The sequence below is a fragment of the Talpa europaea genome (assembly GCF_964194135.1).
Source record: "Talpa europaea genome assembly, chromosome: 2".
NCBI lineage: Eukaryota > Metazoa > Chordata > Mammalia > Eulipotyphla > Talpidae > Talpa > Talpa europaea.
Genome location: NC_140068.1, coordinates 88585719 through 88609652, shown reverse-complemented (window position 1 = coordinate 88609652; position 23934 = coordinate 88585719). Strand labels below are relative to the sequence as shown.

At 41.5% G+C, this 23934-nt stretch overlaps 1 protein-coding gene across 1 annotated transcript in view; it reads left to right on the top strand.

Annotated features, from left to right (window-relative positions):
• Positions 1–263: 263 nt before the first annotated feature.
• BICRAL (BICRA like chromatin remodeling complex associated protein) overlaps positions 264–23934 on the top strand; it is a gene marked incomplete at both ends in the record, with an annotated part of 31796 nt that continues 8125 nt past the window's right edge. Inside the window, 6 exons of the mRNA XM_084257520.1 lie at positions 264–304; positions 1368–1416; positions 1504–1572; positions 4216–5895; positions 21686–21791; positions 22588–22688. Coding sequence (XP_084113646.1) covers positions 264–304; positions 1368–1416; positions 1504–1572; positions 4216–5895; positions 21686–21791; positions 22588–22688 — 2046 coding nt within the window. The remainder of the gene's footprint in view (positions 305–1367; positions 1417–1503; positions 1573–4215; positions 5896–21685; positions 21792–22587; positions 22689–23934) is intronic.

Sequence of the window (23934 nt, the reverse complement as noted above, 5' to 3'; positions counted from 1 at the left end):
GATTTCTTTTTTGACTTGTAAGTTAAGGATTTATATTCAATAGAAATCATTTCAGTTGAATGCTTGATCACTTGAATGACTGCAAAAATTTTAAATCACTTTAGTATCATGTCATAATAGACCATTTGCTGGAAAACGTGCATAGATTTCACAGTTCTTTAGCTACAAAAGTATAAGGTATATTTTTATGTTATGTTGACGCCACTAGCTTTATTCTGTTTGGCTGAAACAGTGCTTTCTTATTGCTTTTCTTTACAGTTGTCATGGATGATGATGATGACTCGTGTCTCCTTGATCTTATTGGGTAAGCTGCTCATTCCCAAATCAGAATAAATCAAATGTGTGAGGTTGGCTGTGATAAATCAGCCTAATTAAAACTGGGTGGGTTTTTAATTTTTATTTATTTAAAATTTATTTATTTATACAAGAACCGGGGTACAGGCCAGATGTGTGGGAGGGTGAGAGGATTCACCAGAGGCAGAGTGGGGAACAGAACAGGCAGACTGACTGAAATACACTGCTGAGGGGAGCAGCAAGCTAGACAGGAGAGGTCTGCTGTGCCATGTGGGTATCTCCGCAGCTGGTGGGGATTGAACAGGCACTGCAGAGGCTACGGACAGCCTCACAGCGCTGCGCTCAACCGCCTGCACCACCAGGGAGACCCTGGGTGGGTTTTTAAAATAAGAAAAAATCACCACAGACATGTAGGGAGACAAATGGAGAGACATGGATTAACATAGGGATCATAATTCGGTAAACCTTTTTTAAATTTATCTTCTAAAAATTCCAGGAGACGGGGCCTCCCTGGTGGCAGAGAGGTTAAAATCTCAGCACTATTAAGCTGTCAAGCTATGGCTAGCCACTGCCGCAGGAGTTTGAGCTATGGCATGAGTTCGATCCCTGGCCAGGGCGCTAACCCACATGGTACAGCAGACCTCTCCTGTCTCACCCGCTGCTCCCCTCAGTAGTGTATTTCAGTAGATCTGCCTGTTCTACCCCCCACTCTGTCTCTGGTGAATCCTCTCACCCCCCCACACCTCTGGCTTAGACCCCAGTCCTTGTATGCATAAATAAATAAACCTTTGAACAAATAAAAATAAATCTTTTTTAAAAATTAAAAAATAAATAAAAAGTAAAAATAATAATAAAAAATGAAATTCCCAGGGGACAGAAATGAGTGGTAACAAGGAAATAGAACAACACAAAAATACTTAATTAAAATAAAAGAAAAGATTACTAATAAAATTATCTTAAAATAGAGAATTTCACTCATACAGGCATGTCATTTTCTTTTACCCTAGTAAAAATGAATCCTAAATACAGGTAATATACTTATTTGTTGTTTTCCCCTTTCTGTTGTTTTCTAGAGACCCACAAGCACTGAACTATTTTCTACATGGACCTAGTAATAAATCTGTAAGTAACACTTAGAGCATCACAGACATAATTCTTTTCCTTCTTAACAGTCAAAGAAATCAATTTATTGCATTTGTCCCTTTGCAGAGCAACGATGACTTGACTAATGCAGGATATTCTGCAGCCAATTCAAATTCAATTTTCGCCAACTCTAGTGTGAGTATCAGAAACTGAATTCAAAGATCAAGTGTTTCTGTCTCGTTGATGCTTTGTGAATTGAGACTTAATTGTCTTTACATCATGAGAACCTTTACCTTATATTTTGTAATTGACACATAGGGTATCAATTGAATTATGTTGATATTTTCTATTTTTAACTTAGTCAATTAAAACAAACGATATGAGATATACTTTACCATTTCCCTAAGCTTTCAATTTTCTTTCTAAAATGACTCAGAAATATTATAACCTGGGAAATTCCTATTAGACTATTTTGAAGCTCGTTACATAAGCTTTAAATAACTTATTCTTAATTGTATATAGTCACTTTCTAGCCAGTTTCATCTGAACAAGCAGAAGGGTAAGAATTACTGAAACTTAGTGAACATTTAGTATGTTCTTGGTACTAAGGGTTTAACATCTTTTATTCTCACTCATTAATCTTCACAATAATTTCATGAAGTAGATTCTATTATTGTCAATATTATATAGATGAGGAAGTGACAGCCCAGAGAGGTTAGTATTTGCAGAGCTAGCATTCTAACCCCAGCCATCAGGTTCTCCTACCCATATTCTTAAGCTGGAGGAGCATCTAGATGAAATAAATGACTTGGGGGACAGGGGAGTCCTGCCTATCCAGTTACTATGATTTAGCCTCTGTTACTTTAGTCTTTTCAGCTGCCTTGTTCTACCACAGGTAGTCTAGAGTCAGGTTGCCAAAGTGTTGAATCCTCACCCTGCCACTTACTGACTTCATAACTTTGGATATATCACTAAATCTCTGTAAGGTTCAATTTCCTTACTAATAAAACCAGGATAATAATAGAGCTACCTATAGGGTGGCTAAGATTAATTGACTGTCCATGGAAAATCACTTGGTACAATGCTCAGTAAGTGTAACTTATTATCATCATCAGAGCCTTTATTTTCATCTGTAAAATGAAATCATATCTAAAAAGGCCTTGAGGAGGCAGAACTATTTTAGTTGTCTGGATGTGTGTAAGATATGTCAAATAATATCATGTAAGACTCCTCTACATAGTAGAGGTAGCTTTAAAATCACGATATTAATTTGGCGTAAGTCCTTATAAATCAGGGGTATTTTTGAAGTGCATTCAGAATGAGTAATAGCTTCATGTGATGTCATTAAACCCATAAAGTAGACATTTCACCTATCCTTCCATATTAGTGACTTCTATTTACCAACTCTCCCCCTTCCACAGGAGTGTTAATTCTGTCTTTTTAGACTGCTTCATTCAATATGTATTTATTGGAAACTTGTATTGCATTATGTCAAGTATAGCAGAAATATTTTAAAATATTTTGAAAATTTTTAAATATAAAATTTAAATTTAAAATTTTTTTAAACTGAAAAATATGAGTGGTTAACCCTATGGTCTATTAATTTTTGTTTGTAAAAACATTAAACAGTATCATCACTCAGGAGATATCCATTTTTGTCTTTATATTTCTCTGCAAAAAAATCTTTACTTCCTTTCAGATGATTCTTCAAGTCTTAAGATAGTGTCCACTTGACTGAGACATTAGTCCTATTTCAGCTATTGATTGGGTGTCAGTGAACTAGTCTAGACTTTTCTGTCTACTTCTTCCCATCATTAGCCCCTGATACCTTATTAATCTAGGCTGAGAGTCACTACAGTTTTTAATGTTTTATTTATCTTTTAAAAAACTTTTTAACTGTATTAAAATACATACAACATGAAATCTTCCACTCTGACCATTTTAAGCGTACTGCTATGGAGTAGTATTAAGTTCACATTGTCTTCACTTTATTTTAAATAACTGTTGATTCCTTATCTTTTCTTTTATAACTTTGATGTCCCATGAAAAACTGCTGAGCAGTGGGATATATCTTACCAATGCCTGTGTTCCTCTCTGTTGATATGTCTCTAGTTGGAATGCCTATTGCTTAAAGATTCCTTACGCATAGACACTAGCACCTTAAGAATGTTTGATAAATATTGACCAGTCTTCGAACAGGACACTGAAGTGGCTTTTAAAGCATCTAATAAGCTGATAACTTCTAAGAAATCAAATGAGCATTCACATCTTATGTGAGAAGCTTGCTTTTATCTGAACTGGTTTTGCCTTGGGGAGTAGAGGTTAAACTAGGGGTGTTTTGAAAAACCTTGAAAGACCAGACTGAATCTGGGTTCCCGCTGACCCTCTAGGAGAGCAATAGTCAGAACTACCAAAGCTTACATAGACTCCAGGGGTACAAACTAGATGTGACCATACCCTGGATACATATGTGCAGTGGACTGAGTCCCACTCAAGTCTTGAACTGGAAGCAACCCTAAAAAATAAAGTCCGTATTAGTATCTTAAAAAATGAAGCTAAACTTTGGATCATCATCATTGTATTTATGTCACTGATCTGTTTCCTATAAAATAATTTACAAAGCAATGAATGCAAATGCTTACGAAAGTATTACTAAACATCATCCCTAAGGAAATTAAGTATCAGAATAAGGTCAATAGTGGGCCGAGTTGAGTCTGAGAAGCAGACTATTATGCTTTATTCATACTCAAAAGTGAGATTAGCTTTTCTTTTTTTTTTTTTTTAAGACTCTCTTCCATAGGTTTACTCTGGTGTGTAACATACTGCTTATTTTTTTAGAATGCTGATCCTAAGTCATCCCTCAAAGTGGTAAGCAACCAACTTGGAGAAGGGCCAAGTGATGGACTGCCACTTTCAAGTAGCCTTCAGTTTCTTGAAGATGAACTTGAGTCTTCTCCTCTCCCTGATCTCAGTGAGGACCAACCTTTTGACATTCTTCAGAAATCCTTGCAGGAGGCCAATATCACTGAACAGACTTTGGCAGAAGAGGCATATTTGGATGCCAGTATAGGTTCAAGCCAACAGTTTGCACAAGCTCAGCTTCATCCTTCTTCATCAGCATCCTTTACTCAGGCTTCTAATGTTTCTAATTACTCAGGTCAGACGCTTCAACCTATAGGGGTGACTCACGTGCCTGTTGGAACATCGTTTGCGAGCAATACAGTGGGTGTACAACATGGCTTCATGCAACATGTGGGGATCAGTGTTCCCAGCCAGCATTTGTCTAACAGCAGTCAGATTAGTGGTTCTAGTCAAATACAACTAATCGGATCATTTGGTAATCAACCTTCCATGATGACTATTAATAACCTCGATGGATCTCAAATAATATTAAAGGGCAGCGGGCAGCAAACCCCGTCAAATGTGAGTGGGGGACTTCTGGTTCATAGACAGACTCCTAATGGCAACTCGTTGTTTGGGAACTCCAGCTCCAGCCCAGTAGCACAGCCTGTTACCGTTCCATTTAACAGCACAAATTTTCAAACATCTTTACCTGTGCATAACATCATCATACAAAGGGGTCTTGCACCAAATTCAAATAAAGTCCCGATTAACATCCAGCCAAAGCCTATCCAGATGGGTCAGCAGAATACATATAATGTGAACAATCTGGGAATACAGCAGCACCATGTTCAACAAGGGATCTCTTTTGCCTCTGCAAGCTCACCCCAGGGCTCGGTAGTTGGTCCACACATGTCTGTGAACATTGTCAACCAACAGAACACAAGAAAGCCAGTCACCTCACAGGCGGTGAGCAATGCTGGGGGTAGTATCGTAATTCATTCTCCCATGGGCCAGCCCCACACACCCCAAAGTCAATTCCTCATACCTACAAGCCTTTCGGTCAGTTCTAACTCGGTACACCACGTCCAGACCATAAATGGGCAACTTCTTCAGACTCAACCCTCTCAGCTCATTTCTGGCCAGGTGGCCTCAGAGCATGTCATGTTGAACAGAAACTCTTCCAGCATGCTCAGGACCAACCAACCATATTCTGGACAGATGCTTAACAACCAGAATACTGCCGTCCAGTTAGTGTCTGGGCAGACATTCACTGCCTCTGGAAGCCCAGTGATAGTCAATCATGCCTCTCCTCAGATTGTTAGTGGACAGATGCCCATGCAGCAGGCATCACCAACTGTATTACACCTGTCACCTGGGCAGAGTGGTGTCTCCCAAGGAAGACCTGGCTTCACCTCCATGCCCCCGGTGACAAACATGTCAGGACCTAGTCGGTTCCCTGTTGTCAGCTCATCCAGCACTGCCCATCCTAGCCTTGGGTCTGCGGTTCAGTCTGGTGCATCAGGATCAAACTTTACGGGAGATCAGCTGACCCAGCCAAACAGGACTCCAGTACCAGTCAGTGTGTCTCATCGTCTTCCAGTTTCTTCTTCCAAATCTACCAGCACCTTCAGTAACACCCCCGGAGCAGGAACCCAGCAACAGTTCTTCTGTCAGGTAATATTCCCTTTATCAAATGAAAGCTTAGATAATTACAAATGGAAAAGTGGAATGTGGATTTAGTAGGAAATAGTTTAAATCCAAGGCTCCAAATGTATTAACTTTAAGATTCCCTGCTTATAATTGATTATCCTTTTTCTTCTTGATTAAGATTTTTTTCTCCAGCCTAGTACTGTATTAAGAAGAGACTCCAGAGTCAAACTCATGGATTTGTATCAAAGCATTGTGACATGGAGCAAATTAGACTTCTCTCTCTAGACTTAATTTCCTGCCTTGGTGAAATGGAGATAATGATACTACTGCCCCATGACTAAGTGAGAGCACTAAATAAGATAACCTATATAAAGCACTTAGTATTTTCCCTGACAGATGGCTCTTCCCTCAGTAAGAGCCAATATTAGTCCATATTAATGGATATATTACTTTTCTTTTTAAAAGATTTATTTATGCATAAAAGAGCTGGGGTAGAGGCCAGAGATGCAGGGGGGTGCGGTGAGAGGCTTCACCAGAGACAGAGTGGGGAACAGAGCAGGCAGACTGATGAAATACACTGCTGAGGGGAGCAGTGGGCAAGTCAGGAGAGGTCTGCTGTGCCATGTGGGTTGCTCCCAGGCCAGCTGGGGATCGAACTTGTGCTGCAGAGGCTGTAGATTGCTTCATAGTGTGGTGCTTAACCCCTTGCACCACCAGGGAGGCCCATATTAATGTCTCTATTACTTAATGAAATGTATTATGGGCATTTAAAATGAAAACTTATTTTAGATCATTTCCGTAGCTCATATAGCAAGCCCCTAGCTCACCACACTGTTGGCTGGGTAGCGAAGTCATGAAAACTTTTATGTGCCAACCAGAAAGACTCAGGGACTGGATGTGATGTGACTCAAAGTTGGTGAAGGGCCTGCTCCAGGGGAATGTCAGTAGACGGAAGGGTCTGGGGCACTGCCATCTGACCACGTGCCTGAGTCTGCTCTTACCTTGCTGTTGTGCCAGGAAATTTCTTTGGGTAATTGGCAAAACCTCATAAGGACTCTGTATCCAAAAAGTGGCTCATACAGTCATCAGCTTTGTTCCCTCATCTTTAGATCCTTGGACTCCTCTAGCTTTTGGTTCCCATTCATCCTGAGCATACTCCATAGTTCCATTTCCTCCAGGCCCTCTTTTTCCCATCTAGGAGGAGCTGTTCCATACCCTACTTACAGTACTTTGGTCTGCCATCCTTAATCCTTCATTTCCACTGCTTTTCTCCTCCACCTTGGAAGTATTCAAAAGCTTCTCTGTGTCTTTTTAAAATTTATTTATGCATACAAGAACAGGGGTGTAGGCCAGAGGTGTGGGGTGGGGTGGTGGTGAGAGGATTCACCAGAGACAGAGTGAGGACCAGAACAGGCAGATCCACTGAAAAACACTGCTGAGGGGAGCAGTGAGCAAGTCAGGAGAGGTCTACTGCACCATGTGGGTAGCTCCCTGGCAGGGATTGAACCCATGCCTCAGTGGCTGTCAATAGCTTGGTAGTGCTGAGAGTTAACCCCTTCTCTGTGTCTAATATTAATATTTCAAAAACTGTTTACCTTTGACCTGCTAATTCCCATAAGAATTCTAAGGAAGAGGCCTCCCCATGGCGAAAGGGGTTAAGATGCACCTATGAAGCTATCCACAGCCACTGCAGCATGAGTTCAATCCCCAGCCAGGGAGCTACCCACATGGTGTGGCAGACCTCTCCTGCCTCGCCCACTGCTCCCCTCAGCAGTGTATTTCAGTCAGTCTGCCTGTTCTGCTCCCCACTTTGTCTCTGGTGAATCCTCTTATGCCCCCACACTTCTGGACTGTACCCCTGTTCTTGTATGCATAAATAAATCTTTTTAAAAAAGAGTTCTAAGGAGGCAAAGATTATTTATGATCAAATCGTTTAGTGTATTACTTATGGTATCAAAGGTATGTGTGTATGTGTCCATGTACTTTGAATACCAGATTCATAGAAAAGTTAAAGTTGTAGGACTGATGTAAAGAATTCTTATAGTCTCCAAAGGTTAATGTTTTGCCACATTTGTCTTATCCTTCTCCTCATTCCCACAATAGACACACAACACACACACACATTTTTTTGAGAGTGAATTGCAAGCATGATGCCTCTTCCCCCCTAAATATTTTAGACTCTTCAAAGCGAATATCCCCCCTATAACCTTAGTACAGTTTCAGAGTCAAGAAATCATCATATTATAATACTAGCATCTAATTTACAGACTCTTCATATTTAGTCAATTTTCCCAATAATCTCTCTTAGAACAAAAAAAGGGAGAAAAATTGTTTTGTGTTTATGGCCCAGGATTCAATCACTGTCTCATTTTACTGTCATATTGTTACATATGGAACAACTTCCCTATCTTTTGTCTTTTGTGATCTTGATATTTTTTTAAGAAAATAGATTGATTATGTTATAGATTCCTTCCATTTGGATTTCTCTGATGTTTCCTCATGATTAGGTTCAGGGCAGGTTTACCACAGAAATGTGTCCTTGGTGCTCACAAGGTAGATTTCTCCCATTACTTGCAATGTTAACTGAACAATTGCTTAGGACGGTCACTGATGCATTGTTAAATAAGTTTCTTCTAGGACGTACACTGAGGCTGTGTAGTTTCTCAGTAAATGTGTTATCAATAGTTTCAGCTTCTAGGGATAGCTTTCCACTGAATCATTTATTACTAAATCAGCTGTCACTGTGACAGTCACCAAGTAGAGATTTTCTCATTCTATCATTGGTTCTACATTTATTGTTGGGATTTAACTCTAAGGAAGAGCTTTTCCTTCTCCCCTTTACTTACATGTTTGTTTATATCAGTCTGGATTCATAAATTCTTACCTAGTTCAGCGAGTTATGAATTCTTACCATTATTTATTTTGATGTCCAAATTAATATGACAGCCAGTAGGTGTCCCTCCAAATGGTCTCCTGGTCCATCTGACATGTTTCCATTATGCTTTGAGGAACTCTGATTTCTGGAAAAATAAGATACTCCTTGTTCATATTTTACTTTCCCTGCCCCTACCCTGGAATCAACCATTTCTTTAAGGAGCCGACTTCTTCCAGTGACGAGCAGTAATTGGGAAGCAAGATCCAAGCACTACATATTCATTCTTAGTAGGGTGGTCTCAGCTGGGACATACATAATTATATCCAATATCTATAACTATTAACCTATCTACCAATCTATATTATATAGTTCATATTACTCCTTACAGGACCAATGGGTTCATTACTCAAGACCCACTCTTTCCATGTTTGTAACTCCCTGTTCTATCAGTGAGAAAGGCAACTCTGCAATATGTTTACTTATTTGCTCAGTCCTAGAATATACAGAAAATAACTTGAGAATTATTACTAACCCATCCCTCTTGAAAAACCTACTAATTGGACTTCAGAAAATCCACTAATTAGACTAATACGACTGAATACCTAAAGGTATATGATGCCATCTAAATTGTTTTCAAAAAGTAATTAAACATTTGGGGAAAGGCTTGCAAAATGATTTTAAGTGTACTTTTAAGTGTGAACTATTTAAAATGTGCTTTTAAATATAAAATATTTAATAAACATTTTTAATTTTAGACAAATTAAAAGGAGAGATAATACGGCAAATTAAAAACAGAAAATGCTTCTGTTTACACAACAGCTGGAACTTGATTAGAAGGAGATGCTGCTATTCCATTAGCAGCAGTTCTCTGAATGTAGAATTACATGTTATTCTTACTTTGTTCTGTTTTTTTTTTTTTAAGATTTATTTATTTGTACATACAAGAACTGGAGTACAGGCCAGAGGTGCAGGAGGTCAGAGAATTCACCAGAGACAGAGTGGGGAGCAGAACAGGCAGACTGACTGAAATACACTGCTGAGGGGAGCAGTGGGCAAGACAGGAGAGGTCTGCTGCACCATGTGGGTAGCTCCCTGGTCCTTCAGGGATCGAACTTGTGCTGCAGTGGCTGCAGATAGCTTCACAGTGCTGTGCTTAACCCTTTGCGCCAGCAGGGAAGCTCTTCTTCTGGTTTTAAAAACTTACCCCTTGTAAAGGAGGTGAGATATCAGGCCACATTTATCAAACTGTATTTATGCTTTTTTAAAAAATAATTTTAAATAATTGGTTAAAATTTTTTAAAGTTCCAAAATAGATTGAAAATTACACTTAACATTAGACTTGAAATTAGACAGTTCCCAAGTTTCCCTCCCAGAGGCCGCCACTGTTTCTAAGTTCTTTATATTCTCCCAGAGTTACAACCTGCATATAGGAGCACAGATATCACACACATGTACACACACACATCATCTCCCTTCAACACACACTAGTCTTTTTTACTTACTTATATAACATGAGGATCACTAGTTTCAGTATGTATTGACATGCTTTATGTTTGTTATTATAATTACTTTTACATAATCAGTCATTTCCCCTTTAGGGAGAGCTATAAATGAATAATGCTTCAATGGAGGGAAAAAAGCTCTCTCTAATTCCCAAAAGTTTCAATTATCCAAAGGTGGCAAGAAGTCTTAGCAGGAAGCGCCACAGTAATTTTTTGTGACTTTTAATGCAAAAAAAAGTATTGGAAACTAGGTCAGTTGCATTATATTTGGTGCATTCCTGCTATAGATTTTCTGGAACAATGAAAGCATAAGGAGGACACAGGCTCGGATGCAGCTTGATTTGAAAAAGTAGGGTTGAGATGTCATCTAACATTTAAACCCCCAAGACATCCAGAAGCATTTATAGTGACTTTTACTTTATAATTTCTGTGTAAAATTTCTGTATAAGTTACTTTAATAATGTTGTAATGAACAAAGTTACCATTCTCAGGAGGCTTGGGTGTTTGTCTGTTTGAAAAAGTTGAATTCACCAAGTTTTGATACTATGAATGATTAAAATAAGTTTTTCCATCTAAATTTTTTTATTGTTAGTGTAGATGATATGTTTATTTCATTCAAAATTCAAAAAAGATACAAAAAGGTCTAAAAAAATTATCAGTGGACACATTATGGTGATCATTTCATCATGTATATAAATGTTGAATCACTAAACTGTATGTCAGTTATATTAAAAAAAAAAAAAAGATGCAAAAAGGTGTGAGTACTGCAGTGAAAAATTTCCCTCCCTCTTGCACCCAGCTGCCCACTAGCCTGCAGGCTACCAATGTGATGAGCTTGTTGCAGAGTGATCTTAAGTCCTCACCCACCTTCGTAGTATGAAAACTTTCAAGCCCACAGAAAAGTTGGAAGAGTACAGCAGACCCATCCATATAATTCACCAGTTGTTAATGTTTTGCAACAGTGTTCTGTGTGTCTCTTTAGACACACACACTTTCACAAACATACTCTTTTTTCTATGAAAGTAAGTTGTGGGTCTCAGCCGCAGCCACTGCAGCTTGAGTTCGATCCCTGGCTAGGGAGCTAACCCACATGGCGCAGCAGACCTCTCCTGTCTTGCCTGCTGCTCCCCTCAGCAGTGTATTTCAGTCAGTCTGCCTGTTCTGCTCCCCATTCTGTCCGTGGTGAATCGTCTCACCCCCAACACCGCTGGCCCACACCCCACCTCTTGTATGCATAAGTAAATAAAATAAATCTTTTTAAAAAAGTAAGTTTTAGGGGCCTCCCTGGTGGTGCAAGGGGTTAGGTAACGCACTATGAAGCAATCCGCAGCCTCTGCAGTACAAGTTCGATCCCCGGCCGGCCAGGGAGAAACCCACATGGCGAGGCAGACCTCTCCTGTCTCTACCGCTGCTCCCCTCAGCAGTGTATTTGAGTCAATCTGCCTGTTCTGTTCCCCACTCTGTTTCTGGTGAATCCTCTCACCCCACCCCCACCCCCACACCTCTGGCCTGTGCCCCAGCTCTTTGTATGCATAGATGAATGAACCTTAAAAAAAAAAAAAAGTTGTAAACGTACCATAAACCCCCACCCCTAACCCCTAAACACTTCTTCAGGCATCTCCTAACAAGGACCTTCTTTAACACAATATCACTACCACGCCCCAGAAATTTAACATTAAAACTTAAATAAAATTATATCAGATTTATTCCAGTAGACCCAGTCACTTTTTTGTAACGTCTCACTGTGGAAGCCAGAGAGCACCGATTGTGTTTATTAGCACATCTCTTTAGTCTACAGCAGCCCAGGTCAGTCATCTTGTAGAGTGGCATTTGGCCTAGAGTGGTCTGATTGTTTCCCCATGAATAGATTCAGGCTAAATGGTTTTGGCAAGGCACATAATGTGTGTTTTGTCCCACTATTGGTGAATCTAAGTGTGATCGCTTGGTTGAGGTGGACTCAGCCAGGTTTCCGCTCAAAGTTCTCAAAGGGGCCTTGTTCCCTTAGTAAAGAAGAAATGATCTCTGGGGTGGTGCTTGGGGACCACGTGACTATTCTGTTTCCCAGCCTCCCAGCTGAGAGAGTTGAGACTCCATTGATGGAGCCTCTGCTGAATATTACATGGTGTTTATGAAATGGTGATTTTCTGATTGTATTAGTCTTTCTACAGTGATTGGCTGGGGTTTTTCCATAAGGAAAAGCTTTAGCTTCATCTCTTGTCCTTTTTTTTTTTTCTTTTTTTGAGTAACACGCTAAACTCAGTTTTGTTTTGGGTTTGTTTTTTATTTTGTTTTGATTTTTAGCATTTTTTTTAAAACCTTTTCATTATGGGGAATTTTAACATAAAAAAAAGTAGAAAAATAGTATTGAGCCCCCATGCTCAGTCAGCTTCTATATTTGGCACGTTTATCAACTCGAGGCTTCTCTTCTGTCATCAAAACCCCGCTCACTCACCCCCTGCCTAATATTGTTTTGAAACCAAACCAGACATGTAAGTTCATACAGAGTATTTTATTGTATGTCTCCAAAAGATTGTGTATTCCTTTTGTATTCAGTGTGTTTCCGATGATTGTTTTCACTGTTCTATTTGATACTTACATTGTCCTTCATTGGGACGGCCAGCTTCCCTACTGTTCACATATCCCTCTCTTCTCTGAGCCTTTCCTCGAACAGGGTATTCTTGGCATGTCTTGTCATCACCTTGCCTCAGACACAGAGCCAACCACCTCTCCAAGGAGCCCAGTGAACTTAAATCCCTTAATGCAGAGAGTAATTTGCAGGATTTGAACTTTCTTTCGAAAGGATTGATATTCCAAAGCTAGTGATGAAAGGAGTCTGTTTATGAATTTAGCCTTTCAAACAAAGGTAAACAAGTTATTTTAAGTCTAAATCTCCTTAGATCACTGAAAGATTTAGTGGATTTTAAATTCCTTGGGAGCTGTACTTGCGCTCTCCACGCTGCCCTCCTTCATTCCTCTTCCCCATCTGGCGTGGCCTGTCTCCCTCACCATGGAACCACTGTATTTTCAGACACCCAGACTTCAAAATCTGGATGTTCTTGTTTTTTCCCCTCCTCCTATACCTTTCATAAGTTACCAAACCCTGCAAATTCTTCTTTGACTGTCTCACATCCACTCTTCCCAATATAATGAAAATAATGGTCATATTATTACAAACGGGCAGTGTCAGGGGCTTTGTGTATTATTTTTAGGCCTTACCCTGGGGCTTCAAGTAGCATTACTGTCCCATTTCACTGTCAAGGAGATGGAGGTTGAGAGCAAATTGCTTGTAAAGGCAGCCTTTACCTGCTAGTTAACTAGACCATACTGCTTCCAGTTGCGTTCCTGTCTGCTCCCAGACCCCTAGCTAGACTTTAAGAAGGACTGCAATATAAGGGGGGAGACAAGAATTGGGTTAGAAGCAGGAGCAGTTGTAGGGCCTGCTCTGCCAGTCACTGGTTTTGTGATCTAAGCTTATATCTTAAATTCCCTAAGCCCTGGCTTTCTCTTCTGTAAGTGAGCTATGCAATAAAATTCCCTGGGGAGCTTTTTAAACCTGTGAATGCCTAGAACTCATTCTCATGCATTCTGATGTAAACAGTCTGGAGAAAGGGGTCTAGGCATCAGTGTTTTTCAAAAGCTCCCCAAGTGATTCTAAAGTGCAAGCAGAATGGAGAGCCACTGGACTAGATGAATTCCAAGGCCCTTCCCCTCCTTAACATAGTAATTAGACAACTGTAACAATTGTCTGGGTGATTATTATGCCTTTGGCCTCTTCCTAAAGCAGATTTACAGTACGTTAATCTTTCTAAAATGGATCTGAACCTATCATCTGGGAGCTTCCCATTGCCAGCAGAGAAAGTACAAACCCCTGCCTGGCCATTAAGGTTCTCCAGCTGAAAGCTTCCACCTTGCCAGGCCAAGAGTACATCCTTAGACCAGACTCCTTATGAGCCTTGAGTCTTAATTCGTTGAATGTCTTTTTCTGTCAGGTCTAAATGCTTCCCCTCCTTCAAGGCCCCTGGAAAAATGAAACCATTTTTGGTCCTTCTGTTGATCTCTTCTCTGTGATCTCTGTTTGTACTGCCCACAAGGTACATAATCACTTACTATGCCAAATGTTTCCTTCATTGATTGATTGATTCATTCAACATTTCAATACCTTCCACAGCCTGCCCCAAGCCAATTCCCAGGGAAACCACCATCTATTCCAGGGCAGGTGAAGACAAATAAGCCAACAGCCACAGGGCAGTGTTTGATGCATCCTGGTAGAAGTAGCCCAGTGAGCCACGCTCAGGCAAGCCCTCTGACCAAGGTGGGATGACTGGGGAAGGTCTCCTTACCACAGTAGTTTCTAAATGAGACCTGCTGAGCAAGAAGGAAGAATTATCCAGGCAGAGAATGAAGAGTGTTCAGGTTGTGGAAACAGCAAATGCTAACCACGAGACTGTGGTTCTGCAAGGACTGGAAAACAAATTTGTCCTTGCTGTGGACAATTCAGGTGGGAAAGGTAAGCAATCATGCAGATCTTTGTGTGTCACATTAATGGGCCAGTGGCACAATCCACTCACGAAAGAGGCAGTAGATACAATGAGGCGTGAATGAACTTACAACAATTAGATGAGCAGATGACTTTCTGCTGATTGGCTAGAGTGAAGAAAAAGGATGACCTCTCAGTGGTTCCTAACAGTAACCCCCCACCCCAGGTTCACTGAGATAGAGGACATGAGAAGAAATTGGGGTTTGAAAGGAAGCTGTTGGTTTATAATGTAGGACATGTTTGTCAAGTCTGAGGCACCTGAGTATAACCAAATTGTATGAGATATATATTGAGAGAGAGAGAGAGAGAAGGAAAGAGAGAGAGAGAGAAACATAGGACTGGGATATGGGCTATGTATGGTGCGATTGATCATCATATAAATTGTATTTGAGGAAGTGGGAGTGAATAAAATAGATCAGAGAAAGCAAGAGAAGAAAAGGCAGCCAGAAGGAAACCCCAAATCACCTCAATATTTAGGTTAAGCATAGAAAGAAGAGTCCACAAGTGAGACTCAGAATGTTCCAGAGAGGAGAAAACCAGTAGGATCCAAGCATTTTGGAAGCCAAGAGGATGTTGCAGGCAGAGGGGAAGCAGTCCATAGAGTGTAGTGACACTGGGAAGTCAGTGCAAATAAGAACTGGAATGTTCTCACAGGTTTGGCAACAAGGAGGCAGTTGTTGACCTTGGTGAGACTTGTTTCCATGGAATGAGAGGGGCAGAAGCCAGATTGCAAAAGAATGAAGAGAGAGCATAAGGAGTGTAATGAGTACAGACCACTGTCAGAAAAATGAAGATCACTGATAGCACAGTAGCTGCAAGGATATGTGGGGCCAAGGGACATTTCCCCCAGTTTTATTAAGAAATAATTGACATGCACCCCCGTATAAATTTAAGGTGTACAGTGTGACAGTTCGGTTCACATCTATTGTGAGATGATTACTATAGTAGGTTCAGCTAATATCCATCTTCTCATAGATGCAATAAGAAGAAAAGAAAATGGGGGAAATTTCTACTTGTGATGAGAATTCTTGGGTTTTACTCTTAGCAACTTTCCAGTATATCACACATCAGTGTTAGCTATACTCATCATGTTATACACCACATCTCGGGATTATTTTTAAGATATGGGAGAGGATTGAGCTTTTTTGTTTGTTTCTTTTTAAGCTAATAGGAAGGGGATGGACACAAATTGCAGAGCATTGGTGGAATTCTTTGTAGAAAAAAAGGAAAGATGCTGCTTCTACTGTAGCAGAGATAGTGGGGGGAAGGTTGCATGAGGGTGCAGGTAAGGTATAGTTCTGGTAGTAGAAAATTGAATGAATTGTCACCTAACAGGGCTTGAAGATAATGAAATAGCATTCAGTGGAAAATGAGCAAAGGAGCTGGTGGGGGCGGGGAGAATGTCACATGAGTCCAGCCGAGGTTGGACACCATAATTACAAGGCACTGGTTGATTTATGCTTCAAAGGGCCTGGGCGGAGGCGGGGGTGGGGTGGGGTTCTGGATGGTAAGCTTTCAAAGGGAAAGGTTGTGGTAGCTCTCCTGCCTGCCTGTGTCTATGCAGGTGTCTTTTTTTTTTTTTTTAAAGATGTATTTATTTATATAAGAACTGGAGTACAGGCCAGAGACACGGAAGGGTGAGAGGATTCACCAGAGAAAGAGCAGGGAACAGAACAGGCAGATGGAATGAAAGCACTGCTGAGGGGAGCAGTGGGCAAGACATGAGAGAGGTCTGCCACACCATGTGGGTTTCTCCCTAGCAGGCCGGGAATCGAACCCGCCCTGCAGAGGCTGTGGACAGCCTCACAGCACTGTGCTCAACATGCTGCACCACCAGGGAGGCCCTATGCAGGTGTCTTTTTTAACAAACCTTTCCCTTTCAGAGGCAGTTCTTCCCACTTGTGTTTGCACAAGTGTCCATTTCTTTCCTTTCCTTTTTTTAATAATGAACCTGCCCTTTTGGATATTAAAAAAGGAAAGGGAAGGGAAAGGTTGTGTTTCCATGGCCTTCTCTGTAATTACCACAGTGCTGTGTATGCAATTGGTACCCAAAAGTCTTACTCAAAGTACTTTGGGTTATAACTATCAGAAGTTTTTTTTTTTTTTTTTAAGATATTTATTTTTTTTATTTAATTTATTTATACAAGCACCGGGTACAGTCAGAAGCGCGGGAGGGTGAGAGAATTCACCAGAGCCAGAGCAGGGAGCAGAGCAGGCAGAAGGACCGAAGTACACTGCTGAGGGGAGCAGCGGGCGGCAGGAGAGGTCTGCGCGCCATGTGGGACCCTCCTCCGGTGGCCGGGGAGCAGCCGGGGATCGAACCGGCGCTGCAGAGGCTGCGGGCAGCTTCGCAACCCAGCGCTCAACTGCTGCGCCACCAGGGACCACCAGAAGCTTTTTTAAAAAAAAACATTTATTTATTCATGCATACAAGAGCAGTGGTGTAGGCCAGAGGTGAAGGGTAGTGGTGAAAGGATTCACCAGAGAGAGTGGGGAGCAGAACAGGCAGTCTGACTGAAATACACTGCTGAGGGGAGCAGCGGGCGAGACAGAAGAGGTCTGCCGAACCATGTGGGTTCCTTCCTGGCTGGCCAGAGATCAAACTCATGCTGTAGTGGCTGGCGATAGCTTGATAGTGCTGTTTTTAACCCCTGCACCACCAGGGAGGCCCATATCAGAAGCTTTTAACAGAAACTTACAAATGCACTGGTTTCCAAAACTTAGCAGTGCATTCACATCTATACCATTTAAAAGCTGTAGATTCCTGAGACCCACTTTGGATTTCTGAATCACTCTTTGTGGATGGAACTCAGCAACTTCGTCTTTCAGGAGCTCCCTATGTGATATGACTAGTCTGCAATCCTGCATTTGAGAACCGCTGCCCTTAGGTTCCATCCCCCCACCACCACCACCACCATCATTCCAAATTCCCAGGAGACAGACTCTAGGTGGCCCACATGGGATTCTGTAAGCCATGGCCAGGGAACAGGCGGACAACATGAGAAAGTGGCCATGTAGGGCCTTGCTAGCTCTGACTAGGGTTTTGTTCCCATTAGGGGAAAAGGCCCTCTAATCAGTATGGCAATTCCAAAGGAGATGAGCAGAGCCCAGATGGTCTTCCTCATTTAGCAAATGCCTGTTGTTGGGTAAATATCATCTTGCTAATTTGTATTGCCTTCTTTCAAAGTGTACCACTGAGGGCAAAATTGATGCATAAAGAATTCTGATTTGTTGGGGGTGTTCTATAAAATCACACGGTATCGGGCCTCCCCGGTGGCGCAGCGGTTGAGCGCTGGGTTGCGAAGCTGCCTGCAGCCTCTGCAGCCGGTTCGATCCCCGGCTGCTCCCCGGCCACCGGAGGAGGGTCCCACATGGCGCGCAGACCTCTCCTGCCGCCCGCTGCTCCCCTCAGCAGTGTACTTCGGTCCTTCTGCCTGCTCTGCTCCCCGCTCTGGCTCTGGTGAATTCTCTCACCCTCCCGCGCTTCTGACTGTACCCAGTGCATGTATAAAACAAACAAAAAACAAACAAATAATAAATAAATAAATAAATAAGACATGCCTCTAGAAAATTAAAAAAAAAAAATCACACGGTATCAAGCTAATTCATCCAGTTTATTTTTTTAAGATTTATTTATTTATGCATACAAGATCTGGGGTACAGGCCAGAGGTGCAGGAGGATGAGAGGATTCACCAGAGACAGAGTGGGGAGCAGAACAGGCAGGTCTACTGAAATACACTGCTGAGGGGAGCAGCGGGCAAGACAGCACAGGTCTACTGTGCCTTGCTGGCCACCTCTCCTGCGGGGGATTAAACTCATGCTGCAGTGGCTGGTGACAGCTTGATAGTGCTGAGACTTTAACCCCTGTATCACCAAGGAGGTCCTGATTCATCAGGTTTAAAAAATTAAAATTGTACATTGATATCAGCAGAGTTCTTAGAGCCAAGTTCTCAATAAAATATCCTTAAATAATGTTGCTGTATTTCAAAGCAAGTTTTTTCCAAGAATTCAGTAAAAACAATACAGTGATACCTTTTGGTTCTGGAAAAGACTATCAGGTGGCGCGAGGGGTTCAGTCTCAGCATTATGAAGCTATCTGCAACTGCTGCAGCAGAATTCAATCCTGGGTCAGGGAGGTGACCCACATGGCGCAGCAGACTTCTCCTCTCTTGCCCGCTTCTCCTCTCAGCTGTGTATTTCATCAGTCTGCCTGTTCTGTTCCCCGCTCTGTCTCAGGAGAATCCTCTCACCTCTCCACATCTCTGGCTTACACCCCCATTCTTGCATGCATAAATAAATAAATCTTTTTTTAAAAAAAAAGATTGTCAAGTGGAGACAACCTAAGTTTGGGGAGAATTGGAGAAAGTTGATTGCTCTGGGGAGAGGGATTGAACTGGGAGGAGGCACAAGCCCCTTTGGCTTAGGCTGAAATTCTTTTTATTTAACCGCTGTTTACTATGTGCTCACTTTGGTGCAGGCCTGGTGTTGGGTAAGGCAATGAACCGACAGACCAAAGTCCTGCCCTCGAGAGAGGAAGACTGGGAGCACCCAATGCACTGGAGACAGACAGGACCTTAGGGCAGCAAAGCTTTCCCAACGTACAGATGGGTGGACAGAACTTCGGGGGCCAGAACACATCCCCCGGCAGCATCTGATTCTTCTGCCATTCGGGCCCTTCCCGCCCAACTTCCCACCTCGTAGTATAACAATTGGAGGGATTGTTCTAGTCCCAAAGAGAGGGAGACAGGGAGGGGCACAGGCAGTAGTTATAAGATGAAATGTGCTAATGCCAACCTCACCCCTATGCAGGCAGCCTGGAGGCTGTTGCCGTAAAAGGTGTTGCCGCTGGAGCATGTAGGAAGGGCCTGCCCTACAACTGGCAACATTGGTTCTAGAAATTCAGCACTTTCTTTATAAAATACCTTCGAATAATGGCAACTTTTTCAAGCTTTGACATTAAATTAGATTTTTCTGTTTTTTTTTTTATACTCCTGTATTGTAAAATAAAACACGTTTAGGGAAAAAAAGGCATAAAACATAAATATAAAGTTAACCATTATAAAGCAGTATCCACGAAATCCCCACTTGGCTCAAGAAATGGCATATTGCCAGAGCCCCCAGAAACCACCCATACCATGTGCCTTCCCACCCTCCACCCCCTTCCAGACTTTTCTATTGATTTCTTCCCTTGCTTTTTTTTTTATGATTCTACTATTTATATATATACCAGTTTTGCTTTATTGGTCTATTTAATAGCCAGGGGTCATTCCAGGTCATGTCTGATAAAGAGAATGGGAAATCAACATGGGTAATGCCACTTTTATCCCCAAAAAAGGTATTTCTCATAACCAATAAGCATGGTGACCTTTTGTTCCATCGTGTGAACTAAGCTTATTGAAAGAAACTCCAGATATGTTGTGTACAGGCCATACTGTTCTAGGGACTTTAGTCCTTGGAACTAAAGGACTAAAGTGTTCTGGATCACCTCTTCATCTGTAGATCTCATTATTTCAGGACCCAATCTATAGAGCCTTGTCCAAGGTCTTAAGCCACATTTCTCCAACTTCTATCTCTTCTATTTTTTCTTCCAAGGCAGGCCCCAGTATTTGTTCATCCTCTGGAATTAGAGGTGAGAAAGGCCTGTGCCCTCTGTTTGCTCTGGCCTCTCCACAGTGTCTTCTGAGTGAAGAGCCTCCCTATAGTGGGATGTGGAGTCACATTCTTGGGAGAATGCTGTGAAAATTGGAAGAAACCCCTCATGGCTTTCTTCCTAAGAATGTTTTGCCTGTCTGGCTAGACGGTCTGACCATCCTCGCTAATGGGAGCTTTGTGTTGACTACCTCCAGACTTTCTTGGGTGATGTCACATTCCTCTCCATTTTTAGTATTAGCAAAGAGAACCAAATAGACAATAGTACTTGTTCAGAATAGTTCATTGTTTAGAACAGAAATGTTAACATGTGCTTAGTTGGGCACTGGACAGACATCACCAAGGCCTCTGTGAGAGCCCACATGTGAATGGTTGGTGGGAACATTTTGCTTACACCGAGATCATAAATATAGTCACCTATATTTATGGTGGGAACAGATAAAACGCTAAACCTAAGGGTGGTGTACAAGAAATATGACTAAAGAGAAAACTGAAAATTTACTGTACTACAAAGTAGTAATGACATAGAGGATTAAAATTTAAGAATAATTTGTAAACCTGTCATTATTTTACTGAAAAGGTATTAACAGATTTTTTTAGATCTAAAAGGAACTTATCAGTCCTTAAACATCATCTGTTCATCTTCCTCATTTGTAGAAAAGCGCATAAAAGTTTAAACATCAGATTGATTTTTCTAATAATATTTTGTTCAAGCCAATATTCAGTTGAGTTTACATTTCCCAATGACATGCCACCTGGTGTTGATAGGACGTGAATTAGTGACATCCCAGATGGCAGGGGTGGAATGCGCTTTAGACCACTGCACAGTGACAGTGAGTATTGACAGTCAATTTGGGATTGGTGCTCGGCACCTGACCAGTAGCTTAGAACCTTGGAGACGCCACATAGCCAGTGAAAGTCAAGATAAGAATCCTAGCACGCCTGATATAAAATTACCAGTGTTAGAAATTGGGTTCCTGGCTCTGCTAACCCAGTGGTTCCAGGAACAAGACAACAGTTGGTATCAACTCAGCATCTCTCCTGAATGGCAGCAAGAAACTTCAGTGGGCCTGTAAATACTACAGTGCATGCTTTATACTTCTCCCGAAATGATAGGGCAATAATGTTTTAAAACTTTAATTCTGAAATCTAACTTGAAGGTAAAGCCAGGCTTAGTTGACGTGATACATAAACTATTCTAACTTTAAGTCGTGAAACTAATTTTTCCATCTTGGTAATATTTTTCACAGGCTCAGAAAAAAAATTTGAATCAGACTTCCCCCGTTTCTGCTCCCAAGACCACAGATGGCCTGAGGCAAGCACAGATCCCTGGCCTCTTGAGTACCACGCTGCCAGGTCAGAAGCCTTTGTAGTGAACGCTCCTCAGTCCATCCCGGTCCTCACCACACCCAGGAGGCTTTTCTCACACCCCTCCTTCTGCATGCAGTCCTGCCTCTACCTCTCCCCCAGTCCGGTCATTCCTTCATGCTGTGTTCTTTCCACCTTGCACCTGTACCAGCATTGTATCCCTAGGAAATAAAACACACTTCTACTTAAATTATGACGTTAAGTTACATGCAGGAATGTGCTGCTTAGAAACAGCTAGCATTATATAGCCCAGGTGATTATGTAAAGATGCCCATTTTACATTTATATTTATTATATATTTAGAACCCCCCAAAGTAAAAATATTGTGGGCTATGTCTTCCCTTTCTTCTAAAGCTTTGAACACCTGCCCTGATCAATAAGTACTAGAAAAGACAAAGACATCCTTAATCAGTCTCCTTCTTGGGTATCTCTTTAAGTTATGACCATTTTGAGATTCAGTAATACTCACACATTACTGACTTAAGGCCTATTCCTTATTACCTTAGATAATTACCTTTGATAATTTGAAACTATAACATTGATAGTTTTTATTTATTATCCCTTATTTTTGCATTTATTATCCCTATTTGTTCCTAAATAGGCTGTAATAATCCTAACTTCTGCCTCTAAAGCTTTGGTAGAAAAATATACTTATTGTATATTTTTCTAAACATTACTAAACATCCTTTTGGAATGTTTAGTAATTTGTCTCCGCTGGTCTCTTATACCAGGGACCTGATTTTCTGCTTCTGCTGAACATTGTCTTATGCCTTAATTCTAATAGGGCAAGATTCCGGAAGCAAAGTTCTACCGGCATCCTTAGGAACCTCACAGCCACAGCAAGAAAAAGTAGTTGGATCATCTCCTGGCCGGCCGACTGTGCAGGTAGAAGACAGCTTCTGCCTCCAAAGCTTTGATAGTCAGCTCATAACGCATGGCGTCGTGGCGTCTTCTGCTTGGTAGTTGCCATCCAGCGTCCTCTGCGCACACAGCCTGTCACCCCGTGTGCCCACGAGGACTGGTCCCGAGGGCTAGTCTTGCGCTGTAATGTTTTTAGGGTGACTGCGTCTATCCTGTTTCTCACAGTATAACACTACCATTTCTTCATGATAATATACCAGCAGCCAGTACATCATAGGCATTCAAAAAATGCAATTGTCGAATGATAGTGCTCATTATCATTCAAAAGTGGACCTCTTCCTTTGAGTTGTGCTGAGATTCTTTTTTCTGCAGCAGGAATGAGTAATATAAATGGTCAGTTCCTATGGTCTTTTATTTTTTTAAAAAGATTTATTTATGTATACAAGAACCGGGGTACATGTCAGTGGTGTGGGGGGTGAGAAGATTCACCAGAGACAGAGTGGGGAACAGAACAGGTGGATTGACTGAAATACACTGCTGAGGGGAGCAGCGGGTGAGACAGGAAGGTCTGCTGCGCCATGTGGGTCACCTCCCTGGCCAGGGATTGAACTCATGCTGCAGTGGCTGCGGATAGCTTCCTAGTGCTGTGTCTTAACCCCTTGCGCCACCAGGGAGGCACTTCCTATGGTCTTTTAACTCAAACAGCTAATCTAAAAAAGGAAGAAAAAAATTTTGTTTACAGCTTACGAAGGCCTTAGTTTCTTCTCATCAAACTTGCCAATTAATAGTTTAATGAAACTTACAATAGTCTGGGCCTGCCTGGAGTACTCAGTGAGGGAGCTGTTCAGGTTTCAGATTCTGACATCCAGTGTATTTGTTTCCTTAATATAATAAGAGAAGAGTCCTACTCCAGGTCCCATCCCAGGACTGTATATAACAGGCACTTAAAAATGTTCCCTCCCTTATTTACCACTGACAAGATGAATTGAGTGGTATCTGCTGAATTTTCAGATGTTCGAGTTGGTACCCACAGTTGTATTTATTCAAATATATAATGATGCATTTGTTTATAACTCTGTGTGGTGATGGATGTTAGCTAAACTAATTGTGGCAATCATTTTGCAATATATATACATATCAAATTATCATTTTGTACACCTAAGACTAATACAATATTATAGGTTAATTATATATCAGGAAATTTTTTAAAGTGTCAATAATACTAATAAGGATGCATCTGGGACCTCTGTCTTTGAGGTGCAAGCTGAGT